Source organism: Rosa rugosa, chromosome 1 (assembly GCF_958449725.1).
Source record: "Rosa rugosa chromosome 1, drRosRugo1.1, whole genome shotgun sequence".
Classification (NCBI taxonomy): Eukaryota; Viridiplantae; Streptophyta; class Magnoliopsida; order Rosales; family Rosaceae; genus Rosa; species Rosa rugosa.
The window spans coordinates 67,774,350-67,795,139 of NC_084820.1; the positions used below are offsets into that span (position 1 = coordinate 67,774,350).

At 38.8% G+C, this 20,790-nt stretch overlaps 2 protein-coding genes and 1 long non-coding RNA gene across 3 annotated transcripts; all 3 read left to right on the forward strand.

Moving 5' to 3' along the window:
• The first annotated feature begins 110 nt into the window (after positions 1–110).
• Positions 111–2,339, forward strand: LOC133726344 (pentatricopeptide repeat-containing protein At5g15340, mitochondrial-like). The gene has a single exon (XM_062153873.1). The coding sequence runs from the start codon at positions 265–267 to the stop codon at positions 2,167–2,169; it is 1,905 nt and encodes a 634-aa protein (XP_062009857.1). The 5' UTR covers positions 111–264; the 3' UTR covers positions 2,170–2,339.
• A 3,308-nt stretch (positions 2,340–5,647) lies between these two features.
• LOC133726354 (uncharacterized) lies at positions 5,648–8,024 on the forward strand. The gene is made up of 6 exons (XR_009854767.1): positions 5,648–6,134; positions 6,279–6,353; positions 6,518–6,569; positions 6,930–7,026; positions 7,396–7,456; positions 7,797–8,024. It is a non-coding gene; the product is annotated as an uncharacterized LOC133726354 (long non-coding RNA).
• Positions 8,025–12,430: 4,406 nt separating this feature from the next.
• On the forward strand, positions 12,431–19,016 carry LOC133733732 (DEAD-box ATP-dependent RNA helicase 10-like). The gene is made up of 6 exons (XM_062161374.1): positions 12,431–12,529; positions 12,656–12,793; positions 13,002–13,012; positions 13,537–13,643; positions 13,725–13,813; positions 18,942–19,016. The coding sequence occupies exons 1-6, from the start codon at positions 12,431–12,433 to the stop codon at positions 19,014–19,016; spliced, it is 519 nt and encodes a 172-aa protein (XP_062017358.1).
• The last annotated feature ends 1,774 nt before the right edge of the window (positions 19,017–20,790 follow it).

The window sequence follows — 20,790 nt, forward strand, 5'->3', positions numbered from 1 at the left end:
AATTAGTTTTGGTTTCCAGTTCAGTCTAGCTCAGCCGGGGCACCATCTGTCTTGCTAGCTACTTCAAATCCTAATTTGACGAAATTAGCCAAATTAAAACAAGAACGGAATCCAACACATGACCAAAATTAGCCTCCACAAGAACGGAATTCAATATATTTCTATATCAAGCTAGATATATTGCTAGTTTACTTAATGTATCGATACATTAAAATGAGGACACCTTCAATAAAAAGCTCATCTAAAGTTCGTCACTTATGACTAATGAAATGGTCAGCACACACTGCCTTGACCTTACTCTCCACGCGACACCTCCGTTCTCTCATCCGAGAATGCACGCGCCGATCCTCCATCGACCTCGGCAAGAAGCTCCACGCCGCCATCATCACCAGCGGCCTTGCCGCCTCAGCAGACTCGTTCCTCTACAATGCCCTGCTCCATCTTCACGCTGCTTGTGGAACTGCAATCCATGCACGCAAGGTGTTCGACGAAATTCCCAGCTCGCACAAAGACACTGTGGACTGGACCGTCCTCATGGGAGGCTTTGCTCGCCACGGCATGCATCAAAATGGGGTTCGCTTGTTTGTGGAAATGAGAAGAGAGGGAGTGAGTGTGGACGACGTTGCCGTGGTTTGCTTGTTCAGTGGGTGTGCTCGGTTGGGCAACGTTGAGGTTGGGTTGCAAGGACATGGGTTGATGGTGAAGGTGGGGTTGAGTTCCAGTGTTAAAGCCTGCAATGCGGCTATGGATATGTATGTCAAGTGTGGCCAGTTGAGCATGGCGAAGAGGGTTTTCGACGAAATGGGGGAGCGAAGTGTTGTCTCTTGGACTGTGATTTTGGATGGAATGGTTAGATGGGAAGGTGTGGGAAGTGGGAGAGTGGTGTTTGATACAATGCCTGAGAGGAATGAGGTTGCTTGGACGATTATGATTGTTGGGTATGTGAGTGTTGGGCTTGTCCGGGAAGGTTTTTCTCTTCTGCGAGAAATGGTTTTTGGTTGTGGTTTGGGATTGAACTATGTCACACTTTGTTCATTTTTATCGGCTTGTGCACAATCGGGAGGTGTGGTGATCGGCAGTTGGGTTCATGCCTATGCTTATAAGGCAATGGGGAATGAGATGGATTTTATGGTTGGCACAGCTCTGGTTGACATGTATGCAAAATGTGGTAGAGTAGACACAGCGATGAAAGTTTTTGAGCACATGAAGTACAGGAATGTAGTGACATGGAATGCTTTGCTTAGTGGGTTGGCAATGCATGGAAGGGGCAGAGTTGTTTTGAAGGTGTTTCCTCAAATGCTGAAAGAGACCAAGCCAGACGATTTAACCTTCACTGCTTTGTTGTGTGCTTGCAGCCACTCAGGACTTGTTGAACAGGGTCGCCATTACTTTTGGAATCTTGAAGCATTGTATGGCGTAACACCTAAGATAGAGCATTATGCTTGCATGGTGGATCTTCTGGGCAGGGCTGGCCATTTAGAAGAGGCTGGGATTTTTATAAAGAGAATGCCAATGCCTCCGAATGAGGTTGTTTTGGGTTCTCTTATTGGTTCATGCAGTGTCCATGGAAAGCTACAGCTAGGTGAACGCATTCTGCAAGACCTGGTTCAAATAGATCCCCAAAACACAGAGTATCATGTCCTTCTCTCAAACATGTATGCTTTGGGTGGAAACCAGGACAAGGCTAATTTGTTGAGGCAGGGCCTTAAGAATAGGGGTATAAGAAAGATGCCTGGAATGAGCTCTCTTTATGTTGGTGGCCAAATTCATCAGTTCAGTGCTGGAGACAAGTCACACCCACAGACAATGGAGATTTACATGAAGTTGGATGAGATGATACAAAAGTTGAGAATGGCCGGTTATGTCCCAAATGCTGCTACTCAAGTTTTCCCTGGTTTTGACAGCACAGACGAGAGTAATGCAGATAAGTTGGAGGAGATAGAACAGGCATTGTTCTCCCACAGTGAAAAGTTGGCAGTTTGTTATGGACTTATAAGCACAAGAGCAGGTTTGCCGCTTCATATATTCAAAAATCTACGTATCTGCCAAGACTGTCATTCTGTGATGAAACTAGTTTCTCATGTTTATAATCGAGAAATTGTCATTAGGGATCGCAACCGGTTTCATTGTTTCAAGCAAGGTTCTTGTTCTTGCTACGATTATTGGTGATAGCAGGCTCCTAAACTTTCAACCTTGAAATCTAGTGCTACTTGAAGCCTTTTTGGGAACATTCTACGTATTCACTTCTACTAAATTAAGTAGTAGTCTTTAGCATACTAGGACATGAAGAATGCATCAATTTAAGTGCGGCGGAGATTCAGAGTAGAAAACAATCACATAACCAAATGGGCGATTGAATAGAAGTAAGGAAATCTCAATCTTTGATGATTTTGTCATAATTGTTTGGGCCAGGAGAAATTGGGCTCCAGTTCAGTCCAGTAAAGAAAATGTCCAATTTAGTTCGTGCCCAAATTCTTTCATGATCTTCCTAATGAAAAAAGAAAACGAAGAAGAAGATGATGAAAGTATTTGGGCCCGAACCAAATTTGTCGCTGGCCCAACTTTCTCTGCGTCCTGGACATATAATAAATTAATAATAATATTTAAGGACGGAGGCGCGATACCCTGAAATCAGACCAGAATGGCCGACGAGGAAGAAAAGACGGCGTCGTTTAAGAGTTTGGGTCTATGCGATGAACTGGTGAATGCTGTTGGTAAACTGGAATGGACGTCCCCTACCCCTATTCAAGTGGAGACCATTCCTCACGCCCTCGCAGGCAGGTGTTTTAGGGTTTAGGGTTTAGGGTTTTGGCCTTTTGGGTCATTCACCTTCCGTCTCTAATGAACTCTGGTGTATGTGTATCAGGAAAAGACTTGATCGCACTTGCCCAAACGGGTTCAGGGAAAACCTGAGCGTTTGCTCTTCCGATACTGCAAGCTCTGATAGATTCTCCCCAGAAAGCCTTTTTTGCTTTGGTTCTCTCCCCAACAAGGGAGCTTGCCGTTCAGATCAAAGACCACTTTGACGCCCTCGGGAAAGACATTGGTGCCAAGTCTGCTGCGGTGAGTGCACTTGAGCTTTTCTACCAGACATTGTATTAACTAGCAAATCTTCTATCTAGGTTGTGGTCCATTAGGTTAAACTTTATTTTTAGTAGCTTGAGATATTGTTGTTTAGTTGAAGCTCAATAACTAGCTTTTGTTTGCTTTTGTCTCTAATCATCGGTTCTGCTCAGCTTATTGGAGGACTGAACATGGCGCAAGAATCTAGGGTTCTTGCAACGCGGCCACACGTCATTGTAAGTTTTCATTTTTCAACCACAAGAGACTAGAGATTTCATTCCCGCTTTGTCTTTAAGTACTGCATTGATTACTTCAGCACTGTACGTGGTGCCTGTACATAAACACTGCCTCTTGTTGCGCTCAAAGGCTACAACTTAATTTCCATGGCTTTACTTGGTTGCCTTTTAAGTTGTTTCTTTTCCTCTCTTTTTTCTTTCTCTTCCTTGAAGTAAATATTTGTTTCTCCATATATCTATGCCAACATAATGTGTAGATATAAAGTTGTCTAAGAATTTAGAAATTTACTGCATGAAGTTGTCTAACTTTGTTAGATAAGAATTTTTTTTTTTTTGGACGTTTCTGAATGTTATTTTTTTTAACTTTTAATTCTTTCTCTTGAAGGTTGCGACGTCCGGACGCCTCCTACATCATCTGCGTGACACGAAATGATTTTCTCTTCGCACGTTAAAATATCTGGTACTTTTTCAATGTCATCTTTTTCAGTTTTCTCTTTGGTTATGCAACTTACAAATGTCAATATACAACATACACCAGTAGATGCACCTTTAGCCAGAGAAGTAGAATGTAAAATATCAAGAGATGAATCAGAGAAATAAAAATGAAAAGATCTTATCTGAAAATTAGTTCCAATAAGAGACTCTCACCACTACTACATAAAACTAAATTGGGGACACATGGATTTTGGATACAATGACATCATTTTTAAAATGCGTCCTTGTATTATTCTTAGGACGTTTTAGCTTTTCCGAAAACACGGAGGGAGAGCATGGCCACCCACTCAGCTAAACAAAGGCACTCTAAGTTTGGTAAGGTCCTCGGTTCGATTCGCTGAAACCCAAACATAGGGAACAATAATATAGAAATATATATATAACAGTTTCCCAAATCACAGCACTGTGCAGCAAAATTGAAAGAGAAAACCCTAAATTTTCACTTTCCCGGGTTCTCCAAAATTTCCCTCTCTGAGTTTCAATTTCCCACCATGGAATCTCACCAAATTCACTTTAGAATTTACCCAATCACCCCGTTCATTTGCTCAAACCCAGGTATCAGAGCAGATCGATTCATTCGATCCCCAAAACAAACAGACCCAAGCCACCACAGCTCTTTGCTCGTCTTCGCTCTTCGCTCCCCCCCCCCCCCCCCCACCCCAAGCCACCGCAGCTGCACCGCGCCTCTGCTCCACGCCTCCATTGCGTCTCTACCTCAGACTCCCTCTGGTCCGCGCCTCTGCCTCTAAACGGTAAGTTCTAATTTCTAAACTTCAGCCGCAATGAATCGTGTCTGCTAAAATCAATCCCAAAACCATGTCATTGCTTGATGCCCTTTGAAACCATGATGATCTTCTGCACACAGGAAACTAATTTCGTTGTAAAGATTCTACCTTTAATTCATTTTCTGACAATTTCCATTGAAATCGATAGAGTGAGAGATACGATTGGAAGTTTGAATTGGTATTTCACTATTTTGGTTAGTGGGTAGTTGGGTACTGACTACTGAATCTACTGATCTATTTTGGATACGTGAATTGGTGTTGGTTGTTGAACTATTGATTATTGGTGTTGGTGTTGATTGTTCTTCAGTTCTTCGCAATGTTCTTCAATTAAGAGGAGGCACTATTTACTCTTGTTGCTCTGTTTTGTTTTACAGAGTCTATCACATGAAGTGTTTTCGTATTTCAAAACAACAAACCCTTGTTCCTCACCAACTCATCCAGAATTCATATTTCTGCAAGAACCAGGTATTGTTCTCTCTATTCCTCGATGTACATTTGTATTATTTTTGAGTATTTTGTTATAGCAATTTTTAACTAGTTTTATTGTGCAACTATCAAGTAACCTACTATCTGTGAGTTTAAGAATCGATTTTGTTGAGTTGTTATCTTTGTATAAGAATGACTTTATTGAATCACAGGTTTGACATTTTCAAATACTTGTCACAAATTTTACATGGAAGCAAATTCTGTTGGGATTGGGAAGGTACTTAAGTTCACTGTTGTTTAATTTTTCTTTTCTTTTCTAGTTTTGTTTTAGAGTGAGTTTACTCTTCTGCTTATTTAATTTTCATTGAGACCTCAAAAAAAGGCTGATAATTGATTTTGTACAGGCTCAGAAAGATACAAGTCCAACTACACTTTCATGGTTCTTCTGCATGCTCGGTAAGAACCCTCTAATAAGGAGAAAGTTTCACAAGAAGTGAGGGATGTCGTTGGTATAAATCATGAAGCTAACATTGATGAATTTGTGGCAGATATAACTGATGCAGCTCTCGAACAAATGCATCATCTTCACGCTGCTCTAACTGAGATTTTGAGGCTATATCCTGCAGTTCCTCTGGTACGTATGTGTTTCTTTTTAATCATGCCTAGAATGAATATATTTTTTGAGTTTCATTTTACTGTTTGTATGATGATATGAAACTTCTGATTTCAAAATTGCTTTCGCTTTTCCATTTATTGCACAAAGTAAGACTACAAGCTTTACCTTTCCATGTTGCAACCCACAGTTGGCTTATTGTTACTCTTCTTTTTCCTTCAATTATGCTTTGTTGATTCACTATTCTAGACCATGAACAAAAACATACTATTGATGGAAATTGTACTATTTAAGTGGAACCACACAATTGTACACTCCAAACTCCTTTCCTTTCTTAGTTAATATTGTTATTGTTACTATTTTATTGATTTTATGTCTTATCACCTTGAAATCAGTGGTAGGGTTGTGAATGGTTATGGTGGTGGCCGAAGCACACCTTTAGATAAACAAGAACCCACAGTTGTTCATCAAAAGCCAGGACCCCATCAAACCATATTTGATCTACTTCCAAATGAGGTGACTTGGGTTGAATTTTTGTATATGTTAATATGTGGAGTTATTTATGAGATATGTCTAATGTTTGTCCATGTGCATGGCTCTTTTAGTTTAATCCAATTTTTATTTTTTTGGATAATTATACTTTGTGTTTGATTGTTTCAGATTGTGGAACATAGTTATTCATGTGCACTTGAGAGGTCGTTCTTATATCATGGCATTCAACTTTAAGGCCCTTAGGTGAAGCCTATTGTCGCATGCTTAGTATGATTGGAATTTCAGCTTCTGATGTTGTGGACTTGTGTTTATGTTGTGTATGTATTTTAAGAGGGAGTTTTATGACTCACCCAAATGATGCAAGTTGAGATGGTTGTTATTTGACTGGAGAATGTTTATCTGAACAGAGGTGGCTGCATTACCTCAAATCACACAGAACTATCACATACAAGAGTAAAGGTATGAGAAATTCCATATGCTCTTTTTTCTTTTAATTGAACTTTTATCATATATTCTTCTACTATTATGCAAATTATGAGTTTTATTCAGCTTAGTAGTCACATAGTTGGTTATTTATGCGTTTTTATATACCACCTCCAAAGCTAGGAATATATTTTGTCTGCCTTTTTCATTATTATTTCATTTGGGATGCATTTAATTTAGGATTTGGTTGCACTTAATTTAATTGGATTAATTACTTGTATGTCTTTAGTCAGTAAGCTGTACTCACTCATGATTATTTCGTATGTATTAATTTTGTTTATAGTTATGGACTTATGGGTTTTGATTCTCTTTTGGTTTACCATTCTTAAACCCCAGTTTCTCTGCTCTCGGTGTTACCATTGTAATTCGTCTTTGTCTATGGGTCTGAGGGGCTGTGAGCATGGTTTTCTCCATTTGGTCAAGTGAATACTTGGTGAGTTATGCAAAAATCTATAGTGTATATTAAGTTGGCTTCTGTGGTGAAATATATCCTGTTAAGAAGATTTGAATGTGCTAAACTTGTAAATGCTACTTTAAGGAACATAGATCAGCCATATAGGAGATGCCGCTTCAGGGGGTGGTTTATCCTCTTAGTCACACTTTTATGACCAGATTCATATAAATCTACAATCTTATTTCTTAGTTTGATCAATTGTGTCATCATTAGTTAACTAACCAACTCTATTTTTTGTTCTGATTTCATAAAGCTTAGTTAATTGGCCAATGTGATTGTGGAGCTATCAATTTAGTGCCCAGAATTTTTTGAGTATTGTGAACTGAAAATACATTATGGACATCTCAGGTGATAATTAATGGAGATCCAACTAGCTCTAATGTGGTCCAAGATTTTTAGAGAAAGTAAGGTAAGAACCTATGAACCAAAAATTATGGAAATTTCATATCTGAACTCATTGAATTCATGAGTCTATTGCTGGGACTTAGTTGTTAGCAATTATAGACATACTTCTTATGACATTGTTGGCTTGCAACTCTCCCATAGACCTTATTATTTAAGATTCTAGCTTTCCTGTAGTTTGGCTCACATATTCTAGTTTCCATTAATATGCTGATTTAAATCTTTGGAATACATTTACTTCAGTTCTATTTGAGAGTAAGAATATCGGTTTTGATTGAGACTTTAATAAAAAGGCTTATGTTCGCACTGGTTATCATTTTTTAATACTATTTTTATTGATATTGCAGTTCAAGACGAACTCATGGATGCTCATGATGAATGTGATGTGGATTGAGCGAAGTTGTAGTTAGATTAGATTGTAACTTTTAGTTTACTGAACTTGGGAAAATTAATCTATGCTCATTGATTGTATACTTTGGATGTTGATATATAATTTTGGTTAGTAATCATGTGTAAATTTGCAGATTTTAATTTTTTTTTTTGTGTCATGGAAAAGATACAATGACGTTTTTTCTTCGTCCTCATATATGTTTAAGGATGTTTTTATGAGATACTATGACGTTTTTCTAGTGTCCTTATAGATATTAGATGACACTTTTTTTCGATTATAAAGACTTTTTTCGAGTGTCATTGTAAACATTAGAGGACGTTTATTAATAGAAACAAGGACGCTTTTTCAGTGTCTTTGTAGACATTTAAGGATGTTTTTTCAACGTCCTAAAAGATGACTTACTATGACTCCTAGATAGATGACGTTTTTTTAACGTGTCATCTAAAGTTTTTTAGGACGTTTTTCGAACGTCCTTAAATCTATTTTTTGTAGTAGTGCACGTACTCTCCATATAAATAATTTTCATTTAGCATTAGTGGATACTTTGATTGTTGTAAATTCAATCATTGGCTGTTATACATTTTCGGTCATCGATCCAATGCGCTATCCAATGGACTTGTCCAAAAAGTGGATTTTCCCATCACACATTGAAATATTTGGTACTTTTTAATGCCATTTGTACAGTTTTTTCTTTTGTTTTGCATAAGGTTAATTTGCAACTAATAAATGTGAATATAAGGTGAAGGCCACCAGAAAGGTTACTAAAAGTAGAATGTAAAATGTCACAAGATCAATCAAGACCAATTTGGCAAGAAAAATCGAAAGATCCAATAAGAGGCTTTCGATATGTAAATTTAAGGGCTAAATACAAATTACTACCCTATGGTTTAGGTCCAAAATCAATTCAGTCCCTGAACTTCTAATTTCATCAAAAACACCCCTGCACTTCAATTTTGATCTAATAGGTCCAATTTGTTAGTTTTCCGACAATTGAGTTATTTAACTTGTTAACGTGGCTCATATATGACCTATGTTTTATGATGTGGTGTCGAGGTGGTCTGCATAGTCAATTTAGGAGTGAGTCCTACTATTAAAAATAAATAGTTTTTCAACAAATAATCCAACTATAACTTGAACCCATAATAGAATATTAACGAATTGGACCTATTAGATCAAAATTGAAAGTGCAGGGGTGTTTTTGATGAAATTAGAAGTCCAGGGACTGAATTGATTTTGGACCTAAACCACAGGGTACTAACTAGTATTTAGCCCAAAACTGTTTAAGTATTTTGCTTATTGGTTGTCATACATTTGTGTAGACTGTATCTTGCATTTGCTTTCCCATCCAATGAGAATGGTAACACTTTCCAAAAGACTTGCCCAGAAAGTCTTAGGAAACCTCTAATTATTTTTAATTGAGCAGGTTTTAGACGAGGCAGACAGGCTGCTTGGTGATGAATTTCAAAAATCGACAGTTGAAATTCTGAAATCTCTCCCTCGTGGTGGTGAACGGATCACATATTTATTTGGGGTTTTGTCCATTTACCCCATTTCTAGGGATTTTTTTCCCACTTACCCTATTAAGTTTTTTTAATTCTCTCTTACCCAATACACTCTAAGGGAGTCTTCCCTAATACCCCATTAAGATTTTTTTTTTGTTTTTAATTTTTTTTTAATACCATTTTACCCCTCACCCCTTTGTTACTTAGAGAGAGAAATAGAGAAAATGGAAGAGAGAGAAACCATAGGAGACTTCGCCGGAGCCCGTCACCGGCCGCGGGAATCCGGTCACCGGTCGCCGGAATCCGGCCAACTTTCGCTGGAATCCGGTCACCGGCCGCCGGATTCAGGTCACCGGCTGCCGCCCACCGGAATTTGCTGAAAATCTCACCGGAAAGTTTTTTTGCCCCCAATAGACATCTATTGCCCCTAATAGAGGGGCAATAGACGTCTATTGCCCTCCAATAGACGTCTATTGCCCCAATAGTCTATTGCCCCCTAATAGACGTCTATTGCCCCCTAATAGACGTCTATTGGCCCCCAATAGACGACTATCAGCCATGTATTGCCCCCCAATAGACGACTATCAGTCATGTATTGCCCCCCAGTAGACGTCTATTGCCCCCCAATAGACGTTTAGATTACCGAAATGGTAATTAATCTTCCTAAAACTACACAAATAAAACTTTGATTAAAGAAAAAAAGAGAGGAGATTACATCAATTCAAAACGTCTATTGCCCCCCAATAGATGTCTATTACCCCCCAATAGACGCTTTAACAGATGTCTATTGCCCCAATAGAACTTTTTTTTCTTCATTTTTTCTTTCTATCCGGGCATTCTGCACCATTTTACCCAAAAAAAAAAAAAAACAGAGAAATTGATTGAGTCACCCAATGAAAAGCTCTGGGCACCCATGTCCTCTTCTCCATTCCTGTTGCAGTCGGAGTCGACTTCTTCTTCTTTCTATTTGCTGCTCACCCAATCTTCTTCTTCTCTCTTCTTCCACAGTTGCAGACCAGACCGGAAACCTAACAAAAGTAGCACCACTATTTTGATTTGCAACCAAGAAGCTTCATCCAAATAAAAAAATAAAAATAAAAAGCTTTTGTAAAAAGGAGACTGCTCGGGACTTCAGGGGGAATATATGGCCAGAAATGAAGAGAATGGGCCGGAGCGGACCAAACCAGGATATCCCCGCTTCGAAATCCCCGGAATCCGACATGAATCTCGCCGGAGATGATTGATTCGCGATGGCTGCAGTGGAATCGAGGCGAAGGAGATCGCCGACCGGGCTCTCCAATCCAAACCTTCTGATCGCAGAAGCCACCGTCGGCGAGCACGAAGATCAACGCCATCGTCTGTCCGACTACGACGAGGAGAGAGCGACAGAGCTTTCATGGCAGAGAGAGAGAGAGAGACTGGAGGGCAAGGACCCAAGGGGATCGGAAACCTTCGTCGCCGGTGAGGTCGATCTCGACCATCACTCACATCCTTGCCTTCTTCGTCATCTTCAAGCTTGGATTGCATCTTCGGCGTGGCCATCGCAGAGAGAGAAACCGGAGGTGGAGATCGGGGAGGAGAGAGAGAGAGAGGAGAGAGAGATGGGTTGCTGGCAGCGTGGAGAGAGAGCAGAGAGGAGAGAGGAGAGAGTGGCATCATGTAGTTTTTTAATTAGGTGAAGGGCAAAGTTGTCATTTCTCTTTAAATTGGGTTAGTGGGAATAAAAATCTGTTACTGGGGTAAGTGGGATAACTTTGGCTCATTTTGGGGCTTTTGGTCAAGGACCCTATTTATTTTCTGCTACAATGACAAAAAAGTTAAGTCCAACGATTTCAATGTGGTTGTATTGCTTACACTATTTTCATTATGTACGAATGCTGCAAATTGGATACAGTAAAGTGATGTGTTGATTGGACCTGTGTGTCTTAGTTTCTCTTTCTGTTATTCAGACAAAGCAGAGATCTCTTTCTACCAACATTTTAAACTATAGGACATTAGTAGAAATTCACTAAATCTATTCTTTTGAATTCCATTTTTCTTTCATGAAAGAAAAAAGATTGAGGAAGCAGTCCTGATCTTTCTTGCTTGTGATGCGAATGCATTTATGCAAAGAAGCTATGGAATATACTTTTACCCTCTTATTTAAGGTTGCATTACCTACTTCAGGTGCTTTTTTAAAAAGCATCCCATCAGAGTTTACATTACATAATTGGTTATGGCCACAAATGCCAAATTCTTGTTATAGTGGGATCTTGATCGAGTTGAGTCACCCTTATTTAGTTATTTTGTAGCAATGTTTGAATAGAGAGAAGTCCAAGATTACAGGCTGGAACTTTTTCTATGCTCTAGCGCCTTAACCCTTGAGGCGTAAAAGCATTAAGTTTTTGTGCAGTAATCATAATATTAAACATTATTCATCCTAGATGATGGGCACGTGCATTATCTAAGGCTCGATTGGAACTCATATATATATATATATATATAACTCTGTTCATTTTTGTTAACAGAGTTATGCTATTCATGTTGCAGGTTAAGAAGGTTGAAAGAGCTTGTCTATGCAACCCTGTGAAGGTATGATGAAAGAGTCTCTTGCACCATATTCATTCTCCACATATTTGTTTCTAAAGTAATAATGTCATTTCTTCATTCTATCTCAGATTGAATTAGCATCTAAGTACTCTACAGTTGACACACTAAAGCAGCAAGTTTGATGGTGCCGTACAAGCACAAGGTTTCTTCATATCTTCTTATTGTTTTTGTTTCTGATTTTAATGCTATAGGTTATGACTCTACGCATTCAGATTTTATACTAGTGTTAAAAAAAGCATTTTGTAATTTGAGGACATCTTAGGAATGGATCATGTTTAGTTGATGCTCTGTATTGGGTTATTATAAGAAAGGGCCTGATAGTCCATTCATCATTTCAATGCGTATATCTGTTTGTTTGAGTGTAGTGCAAATCAAAGAGTTGCAGTTTAAATATTTCCATGGAGTTTCTGCCATTTTGATGTTGTTTAATGTCTTGTTACCTACAGGATTGTTATCTCGTACAGTCGTACATATTCTTAACAAGCGCCCCTGCCCAACAATGGTTTTTACTGAACAATGCGCCACAACACCCTTTTTGGCTTATACGCTTCAAAATCTTGGAATCAGGGCCATCCCTCTTCATGGTGATATGAGCCAGGTATATTACATTTAGTTTACTTGAAGTGCTTGTGGCCTTGTGGGTATGCTTTATTTATTTGAAACATTTTAATTTTGTTGGGAATCTGGAGGTAATCTAACCTTGTTTGTATTATATTTCTGGCAGCAAAAAAGACTTGGAGCCTTAAACATGTTCAAATCTCAACAGTATGATGTACTTGTCAGCACTGATGTGGCAAGTAGAGGATTGGATATTCCGTCAGTGGAGATGGTTATTAATTATGATATTCCCAAGAACACTAAGGTGAGGCTTTATATTTACGAATCTAGTGTAGGGCTGGTTGTTTTTTTATCTGCAACATAGTTAGCTGCAACATACTGCAGCTCTTTGCATGTATGATTCAGAAAATTTGTGTTTCCTCATAGATCCCTTTTTTAATTTGATTGTTTGTTGCTCTGAGCTTTATCATTTTTCTTTTATTTAAATAATAAATAGTTAACTGTCCTAACAGAATTATGATAGGTATTATATAATCTGCAAATAGGCCTATCATTTTAACTGTTAAGGTTATTAACTTTATAAAATAAATGCCTATTTGTGGTTATTATCAGGATAGTCATACTCAAAAACAAAAAAACAAAAAATCAGTGTTGATTTCAATGAAAACTTGTCCTACAGCACCATGCACTTAGGCACGCACTCAAATAACATCCAATTCCAAGCAACTCTAAATTTGTCCTAGTTTGTGACATTTGTGCTGATGCCTTTGGCACAGTCCTTTCCCAATATTCCCTGTGTTCAGGCGGAATTGGCTCATTTGTTTCCCATTTCAATGAAATGTTTTCTCCATTGCACTCGTTTTTGTGTTGCATGTTTTCATATCATGTGTCCTTGCAAACCTGTATACTGTCAACTGAAAAGAAAAAAGGGCAACAGTTAGAAGAAAAACATTTTATTCAATATCATTGCTATCTATGCGCTCATTAACTGACAAAAAATGTGTCACAGATAGAATGGCTTATTGAGTAGTATACTTGACTTACCAGGGTAACAGTAGGAAGAACTGCTCGAGCTGGAGAATCCGGGGTTGCAATCACTTTCTTGAGTAGTATACTTGACTTACCAGGGTATTTCCAGATAGAATGGCTTATTGGTAGGCTACGTTTATGATTATTTGTGTTTTTAGACCAGAAAGTAGTGTGTTTTGAATGCTTACAGTTTGTTTACTCTTCAGGCAATAAGTCACCTTTATATCCTGATCCAGCCAAAGAAGCTTTACCATTTTTGGAAAGTGTCAGAGAGGCTAAAAGATTGGCCACCTCGGTAATGTTCAGCCTAAGTTGGTTTCCTTTTCAAGATAAATGTTTCGGGTATTTAGTTGGATTGATTTACACAGAAATTCAGTTGTGTCTGTTAAACAGCGACAAGCGTGGCCCGTGGCCCACCATTGTACCGATACTGTCCCAACTTAACCACCCGATAGGTGTTGGGTTTTAATCACAAAAGGCCTCGGTACAATTGGGTAAGAGCCACCCACTTATAAGTTATATTTTATTTGTCACTTTTCCAATGTGGGATCTTTCCTCTCCAACACGCCCCCTCACGTGCAACCTAACTCTAGGTCTGCACGTGAAATTAATTAATCCAATTTCCACATTGGAAATTGGGACACAAGTCTCATATCAGAGACTTGGTCGATACAATCCAAGGCCCACATTGGACACTTGGTAATTTCGATGGCAATACAGGGAACCCAATTTGGGCTCATGATACGTGCCTACGTGGAGACGCAATTGGAGAAGGACCCGCTCTGATACCATGTTAAACAGCGACAATCGTGGCCCGTGGCCCACCATTGTACCGATACTGTCCCAACTTAACCACCCATTAGGTGTTGGGTTTTTAATCACAAAAGGCCTCGGTACAATTGGGTAAGAGTCACCCACTTATAAGTTATATTTTATTTGTCACTTTTCCAATGTGGGATCTTTCCTCTCCAACAAGTAGAAAAGAATACTTCAATTCAGGGTTAATTCGATAAATCTATTCATCCCACAATGAGGGTATATATACAAGTACAAAGGAGTAGTCTAACTCTAATAGGAAACAATCTTTCCATAATTACAGGATATCCTAATTAAATAAAATCCTAATTACATACAGATTTACAGCGATTCTACACTCCCCCTCAAGTTGGTGCATAGATGTCTATCATGCCCAACTTGTCAACTGAGCTGTCAAATACCTTCCTGGACACTCCTTTAGTAAGAACATCAGCTAATTGTTCATCTGAGTTTACAAATGGAAAGCGAATAACCTTTCTGTCAAGATTTTCTTTAATAAAATGACGGTCAACCTCCACATGCTTTGTTCTATCATGCTGAACTGGATTATGTGCAATCTCAATGGCAGCTGTATTATCACAATGCAAATCCATAGGCTTTTTAAGCTTGTAACCCAGGTCTTTCAAGACATTACGAATCCACAACATTTCACAGACTCCATGTGTCATACCTCGGAACTCAGCTTCTGCACTTGATCTGGCAACAACTTTCTGCTTTTTGCTACGCCAAGTGACAAGGTTCCCTCCAACAAAAGTGAAGTACCCAGATGTAGAACGTCTGTCAGTTTTATCACCAGCCCAATCTGCATCTGTGTACCCAACAACTTCCAATTCATCTTTTTTCTGAAACAGTAACCCTTTACCTGGCGCCATCTTCAAGTACTTCAAAATACGAAAAACTGCATCCATATGCTCTTCACTAGGACAATGCATAAATTGACTAACAACACTCACAACATAAGCAATATCAGGTCTAGTATGTGAAAGATAAATCAACCTTCCTACAAGACGTTGATACCTCCCTTTGTCAGTTGGAACTTGATTAGGATAAATAGCAAGTCTGTGATTCATCTCAATGGGTGTCTCCATTGGTCTACAGTCCAGCATCCCTGTTTCAGCAAGTAAATCAAGGACATACTTCCTTTGTGAAAGCAAAATCCCCTTCTTAGACCTTGCAACTTCAATACCCAGAAAATACTTCAGTTGTCCCAGATCCTTCATTTCAAACTCCTTTGACAGATACTTTTGCAATTCATTCATCTCTTTCGGATCATCCCCTGTAACAATCATGTCATCAACATACACAATAAGAGCTGTAATCTTACCATTCTTGCGTTTGATAAACAAGGTATGGTCAGAATTGCTCTGTCTGTACCCAAAGGCTTTCATGGACTTTGAAAATCTTCCAAACCAAGCTCTTGGAGACTGCTTCAGGCCATACAAAGACTTCTTCAATTTACACACCTTGCCAACGTCACTTGGGTAATTCTTAACACCTGGGGGCACATCCATGTACACTTCTTCCTCCAAATTCCCATTAAGAAACGCATTCTTCACATCAAACTAGTGCAAGGGCCGATCTTTGTTTGCTGCAAGTGAGATTAGAATCCGGATAGTATTAATCTTTGCCACAGGTGCAAAAGTCTCCTCATAATCAATCCCATAGCGTTGTGTATATCCTTTGGCAACCAACCTCGCCTTGTATCTACTAATAGTTCCATCTGCATTAAGCTTCACAGTAAATACCCAACGACACCCTACAGTCTTCTTTCCAACTGGCATAGGTACTAGCTCCCATGTTGCATTCTTTTGAAGAGCTTCCAATTCTTCATTCATCGCCTTTGTCCATTTTGGATCCGTCAATGCATCCTGCACGTTACTAGAAATAGATACAGTAGATAATTGATCAACAACAAGTGCATGTGACCCAGAAATCCTATGGTTAAACATAAAATTAGCTATAGGGTATTTAGCTTTGGCTTTGATATCTGGTTCATATTGTTTCTTAGGAATTCCCTTGGTAACCCTTTGTGATTTCCTAGGTTCGACACTTTCTAACCCAGAAGATTCATTAAAGTTTAGGGGTACCTGAGGAGGATCATTCTGACCGGGATCTTCAGTTGGTGATGCAGAAGGGGGAATATCTTGTGTGTGAGCTTCAGATACGTCTTGATTTTGATTCAAACTATCCAGAAAAGTCATCTCTTCTGTCTCGGAATTCACAACACTCTGTTCGGCAGTTACATTTTCTGTTTCGGAATTCACAACACTCTGTTCGGCAGTCGCATTTTCTGTTTTGGAATTCGCAACACTTCGTTCGGCAGTCGCATTGTCTATTTCGGAATTCACAATGCTCTGTTCGGCAACTGCATTTTCTGTTTCCAAATTTCTACCCTCAAATGTATCCTCCAAATTTTCCAAGTCTTCAAAGACATCAAAGTCAATAATAGAACGGGGATTCTCTTCACAACCTCTCTCCCCCTGAAGGGAAGACTGAGAAGCTCCCCCTGAGTAATAAGGCTCGGATTCACGAAAAGCAACATCAAGAGAGACATGTATAGTGCCAGTAAGGGGATCATAACATCGATAACCCTTCTGGAAGTCAGCATAACCAACAAAGATACACTTACGGGCACAGGGATCAAGCTTGCTGCGTTGAGGCTTGGGAATATGAACATAGGCTGTGCAACCAAACACCCGGGGCTCCAAATTAGGCATAGAAGGGATGGTCAAAAGTGTATGAAGCTTCTGATGAGGATTCTGAAACTCAATCACCCGTGAAGGAGTACGGTTGATAAGATATGCTGCTAATTTTACTGCTTCTCCCCAATAGGACCGAGGTACATTCATGCCAAATAAGGAAGCACGAACAACTTCCATCAACTGCCTGTTCTTCCGTTCTGCTAAACCATTCTGTTGAGGAGTATAAGAATTGGAGGTTTGATGACGAATTCCATGTGACCGGCAAAACTCAATCATAGGGCCATTCACAAACTCTCCACCATTGTCAGACTGAAACACTCTGATGGATTGTTGATACTGAGTTGCCACCATTTTGTGAAATTCGGTAAACATTCCAAATACATCACTCTTATTCTTCAGTAATGACACCCATGTCATGCGAGTGCAATCATCAATAAACGTTACAAAATACCGAGCTCCAGAAAGAGAAGGAATTTTCGCAGGACCCCAGACATCGGAGTGAATCTTCATAAAAAGAACATGACTTTTATTAAGACTTGGTGAATATGAAATACGGTGACTCTTGGCCAGTTCACAGATGTCACAGTGGAAATCCAAATCACTAACAACTGAAAACAATTGAGGTTGCAGCTTCTTAAGATAACGAAAGGATAGATGACCTAAACGGCGATGCCATAACCATACAGCTTCCTTCGCATTCTCTACCCCGTTGATCTGATTAGCTTGTCCCAAAAGATGCTTCTGTTTCTTTCCAGTCTCTGTCAGATCCAGATAATATAATTTCCCCCTTCTAACACCATAACCAAGAATCCGTCGAGTCAGAATGTCCTGAAACACACAGAAAGACGGATAGAAGGTCACAATACATGCAAGAGCTAAAATAACTTGACCAACAGACAGGAGATTATAAGCTAGTGATGGAACAACTAAGACAGATTCAAGGGTTAAGGTATCAGATAAAGCAATAGAACCTTCTCCGGTGACCGGAGTTGGAGTACCATCAGCAATAGAGACAACGGCTTGAGGGGAACGTCTAAGGTTTTTCACAAGACTTGGGTCATTGGTCATATGGTCAGATGCACCTGTATCAATTATCCATGTACTATTAAAAGTAACCTTACCCTTCATACCTGACTGCGCTACATTAGCAGAGGCATTGTCTAGGTAAACTTTCTCTGTAGTAGCAACAGCGGCCTTGCCCAGATTCTTTCGCGGTTTCTTGGTGAAGTCCCACCAATCACTTCATAGCACCGCTCCTTGCTATGACCTAATTCCCCACAGATAATGCACCTTTTGTTTGCATATGGATTTGGTTTACCTAGAGGACGGTGTGGAGAAGGTCCTGAGAAGCCTGGAGGACCCTGTTTGCGTTGAGCCATAAAAGAAAATTCGGTAGTCACCGAATGCCCCATAGCCTGTTTCTCTGATTGCATCATTGAGGAATTCATGATTTTCGCAGGATTGGATTTTCAAGGGTTTCAAGATGGATATGAATGTTTTTGAAAAAAAAAAGTTTTTTTTTTTTTTCTTCGAAAAAAGGTAGGGTGATGGTGGTTTGAAATTCAGGATGGTTTGATTTCAACGGTGGTGGTACGCAGCGGTTTGTGGTGTTCTTCGGGATTCAGGATTCAGGATTCAAAGGATGCAGCGCAAGTTCAAAGGATTGAACCTGCTTTGATACCAAGTAGAAAAGAATACTTCAATTCAGGGTTAATTCGATAAATCTATTCATCCCACAATGAGGGTATATATACAAGTACAAATGAGTAGTCTAACTCTGATAGGAAACAATCTTTCCATAATTACAGGATATCCTAATTAAATAAAACCCTAATTACATACAGATTTACAGCGATTCTACAGTGTCATTGGTTGACACAATCAACGTTTGATTGACTTTTGCAGAAAATGAAAGAAAGTGGAGGCAACTCAGGCAAGAAGAGAAAGTGGGGAGAAAACAATGACGAGGATGATAACTAACCAGGATGGAAAGTCCAAGAAGACGTTCAAAAAAAGGTTCAAGAAAATGATGAAAGATTGCCTTCATAACTCTGAACATGGAGTCTTTCTTTATGTAATGTGAACGGCATTTTTCTTATTCTCCTTTCTTCGATCTGACTTCTGGAATTGGGTTTTTATCTCTGCTTTCGCGAGGAAACTAATTTACTGAGATTTAATACACCTAATTTGAATAACTTATTGCTCGTATATTACCACTTGTCGAGTGTAGTGAACTACAATTTCATTCATAAATTGGTAAAAATGGTAAAAAGCAAAAATATTTGGTTTTTCCATAGAACAATCTATTTCTTGTGGGAGTTTTTTTTTTTAAATTTTATTATTATTTTTTTATGAGAATAGTCTAATGCATGAGTGATGTAGGATGAGATTTAGCGTCATATTAAGAAGAACGATTTGAAGATTGAAAATTGGTATTCAAATCGTTCTTCTTGATATAATGTCACTTCTTGATTAGCCTATAAATTATCCAGTTTTGTCATTGTTGGTTGACGTAATCCACTTGTCTATTTTACTTTAGTTTATTGCTTAATCTTTCCCACCGGTGATAAAAACGGAAATAAAAAGTTCTCCACTTTCAGATATAGCTTCCAAGTGTTTGAATTGAAATCTATATTTTTGAAACGCAATTGAGAAGAAAATAATAAGGGGGCCAAACATAGGCAATGTAGTAATTGATTTCCACTCTTACAAAACTAGGGATGAAACTGTTAATGGTGCATTACAAAATGAAAATTTCAATTTTCAACCAAAAACAGAAGAGGAAAACTTCATTGTATCATTGTGTGGAAGAGCCTTTCATCTTTTTTTGAACTTCTTGGACTTTCCAGACTTCCCGTCCTTGTGACTCAAACACTTTTCAATATCCTCCTCATCGTCGTCTCCTCCTCCTCTTCTCTTCTTTTCTTGCCTCCACTTTCTTTCATTTTCTAGAAAGTCAAATGTAGATTGCTTCAACAATGAAAAAACTAAATAAATGTTATAATATTAGTCATGTGAAAGGTCTGCGCTCGCGCGTGCGATTAGCTTGTTTCTTTTACTACTTTCGGTTTAAACACTTTCGGGTCCACGAATGTTCTAAACAACATCTCTTTAGGTTAAACCATCAAGACTTTGTAACTAATTGCTTATGTTTTTTTCTTAATGTCAAAGTAAACACATGACAACTCTATAAACTTGAATATAAGTAGTGTGGAAATTGTGAATGATCACCATGAGCGAACATGGAAACCTTGCAACATAAGCTAAAAAGAATCTATTACTAAACTGATATCATTAATCTCTGTAACATGGAAGAAATGCATCAACCTCTATACTCTTGCCAATGGATGACATTTAATGACTTTCACTTCTAGCATGGTTTTCAATAGACATCAACTTTGGTAAACATTTGACCTCCTATGCATATAGCCATATATATGTAGATCAATATCGGTTAGTTTTCAACCCAGCCTTTCATCAACTTCTTTTGCCTTCCCTTCTTCCTTCTCATTTTGCTTTTCTTTTGTGTCCTTAATTAATAAGGATTTGGCGTATTGATCACTTCTTCTAGCTAGGTTGATTTTCCAAATTTTAGCTTCCTCTTCTTTGATCAACTTTTGACCTTAGCTTCCACTGGATATTTATATTCACCATTAGATGCTTCAGTTTAGCTGGCTTTCTCGCCGAAAAATGAACAGATTCTGAGTTTGACAAATGTGGTTGGGAAAGTAACCCATGAAACAAATATATTCAT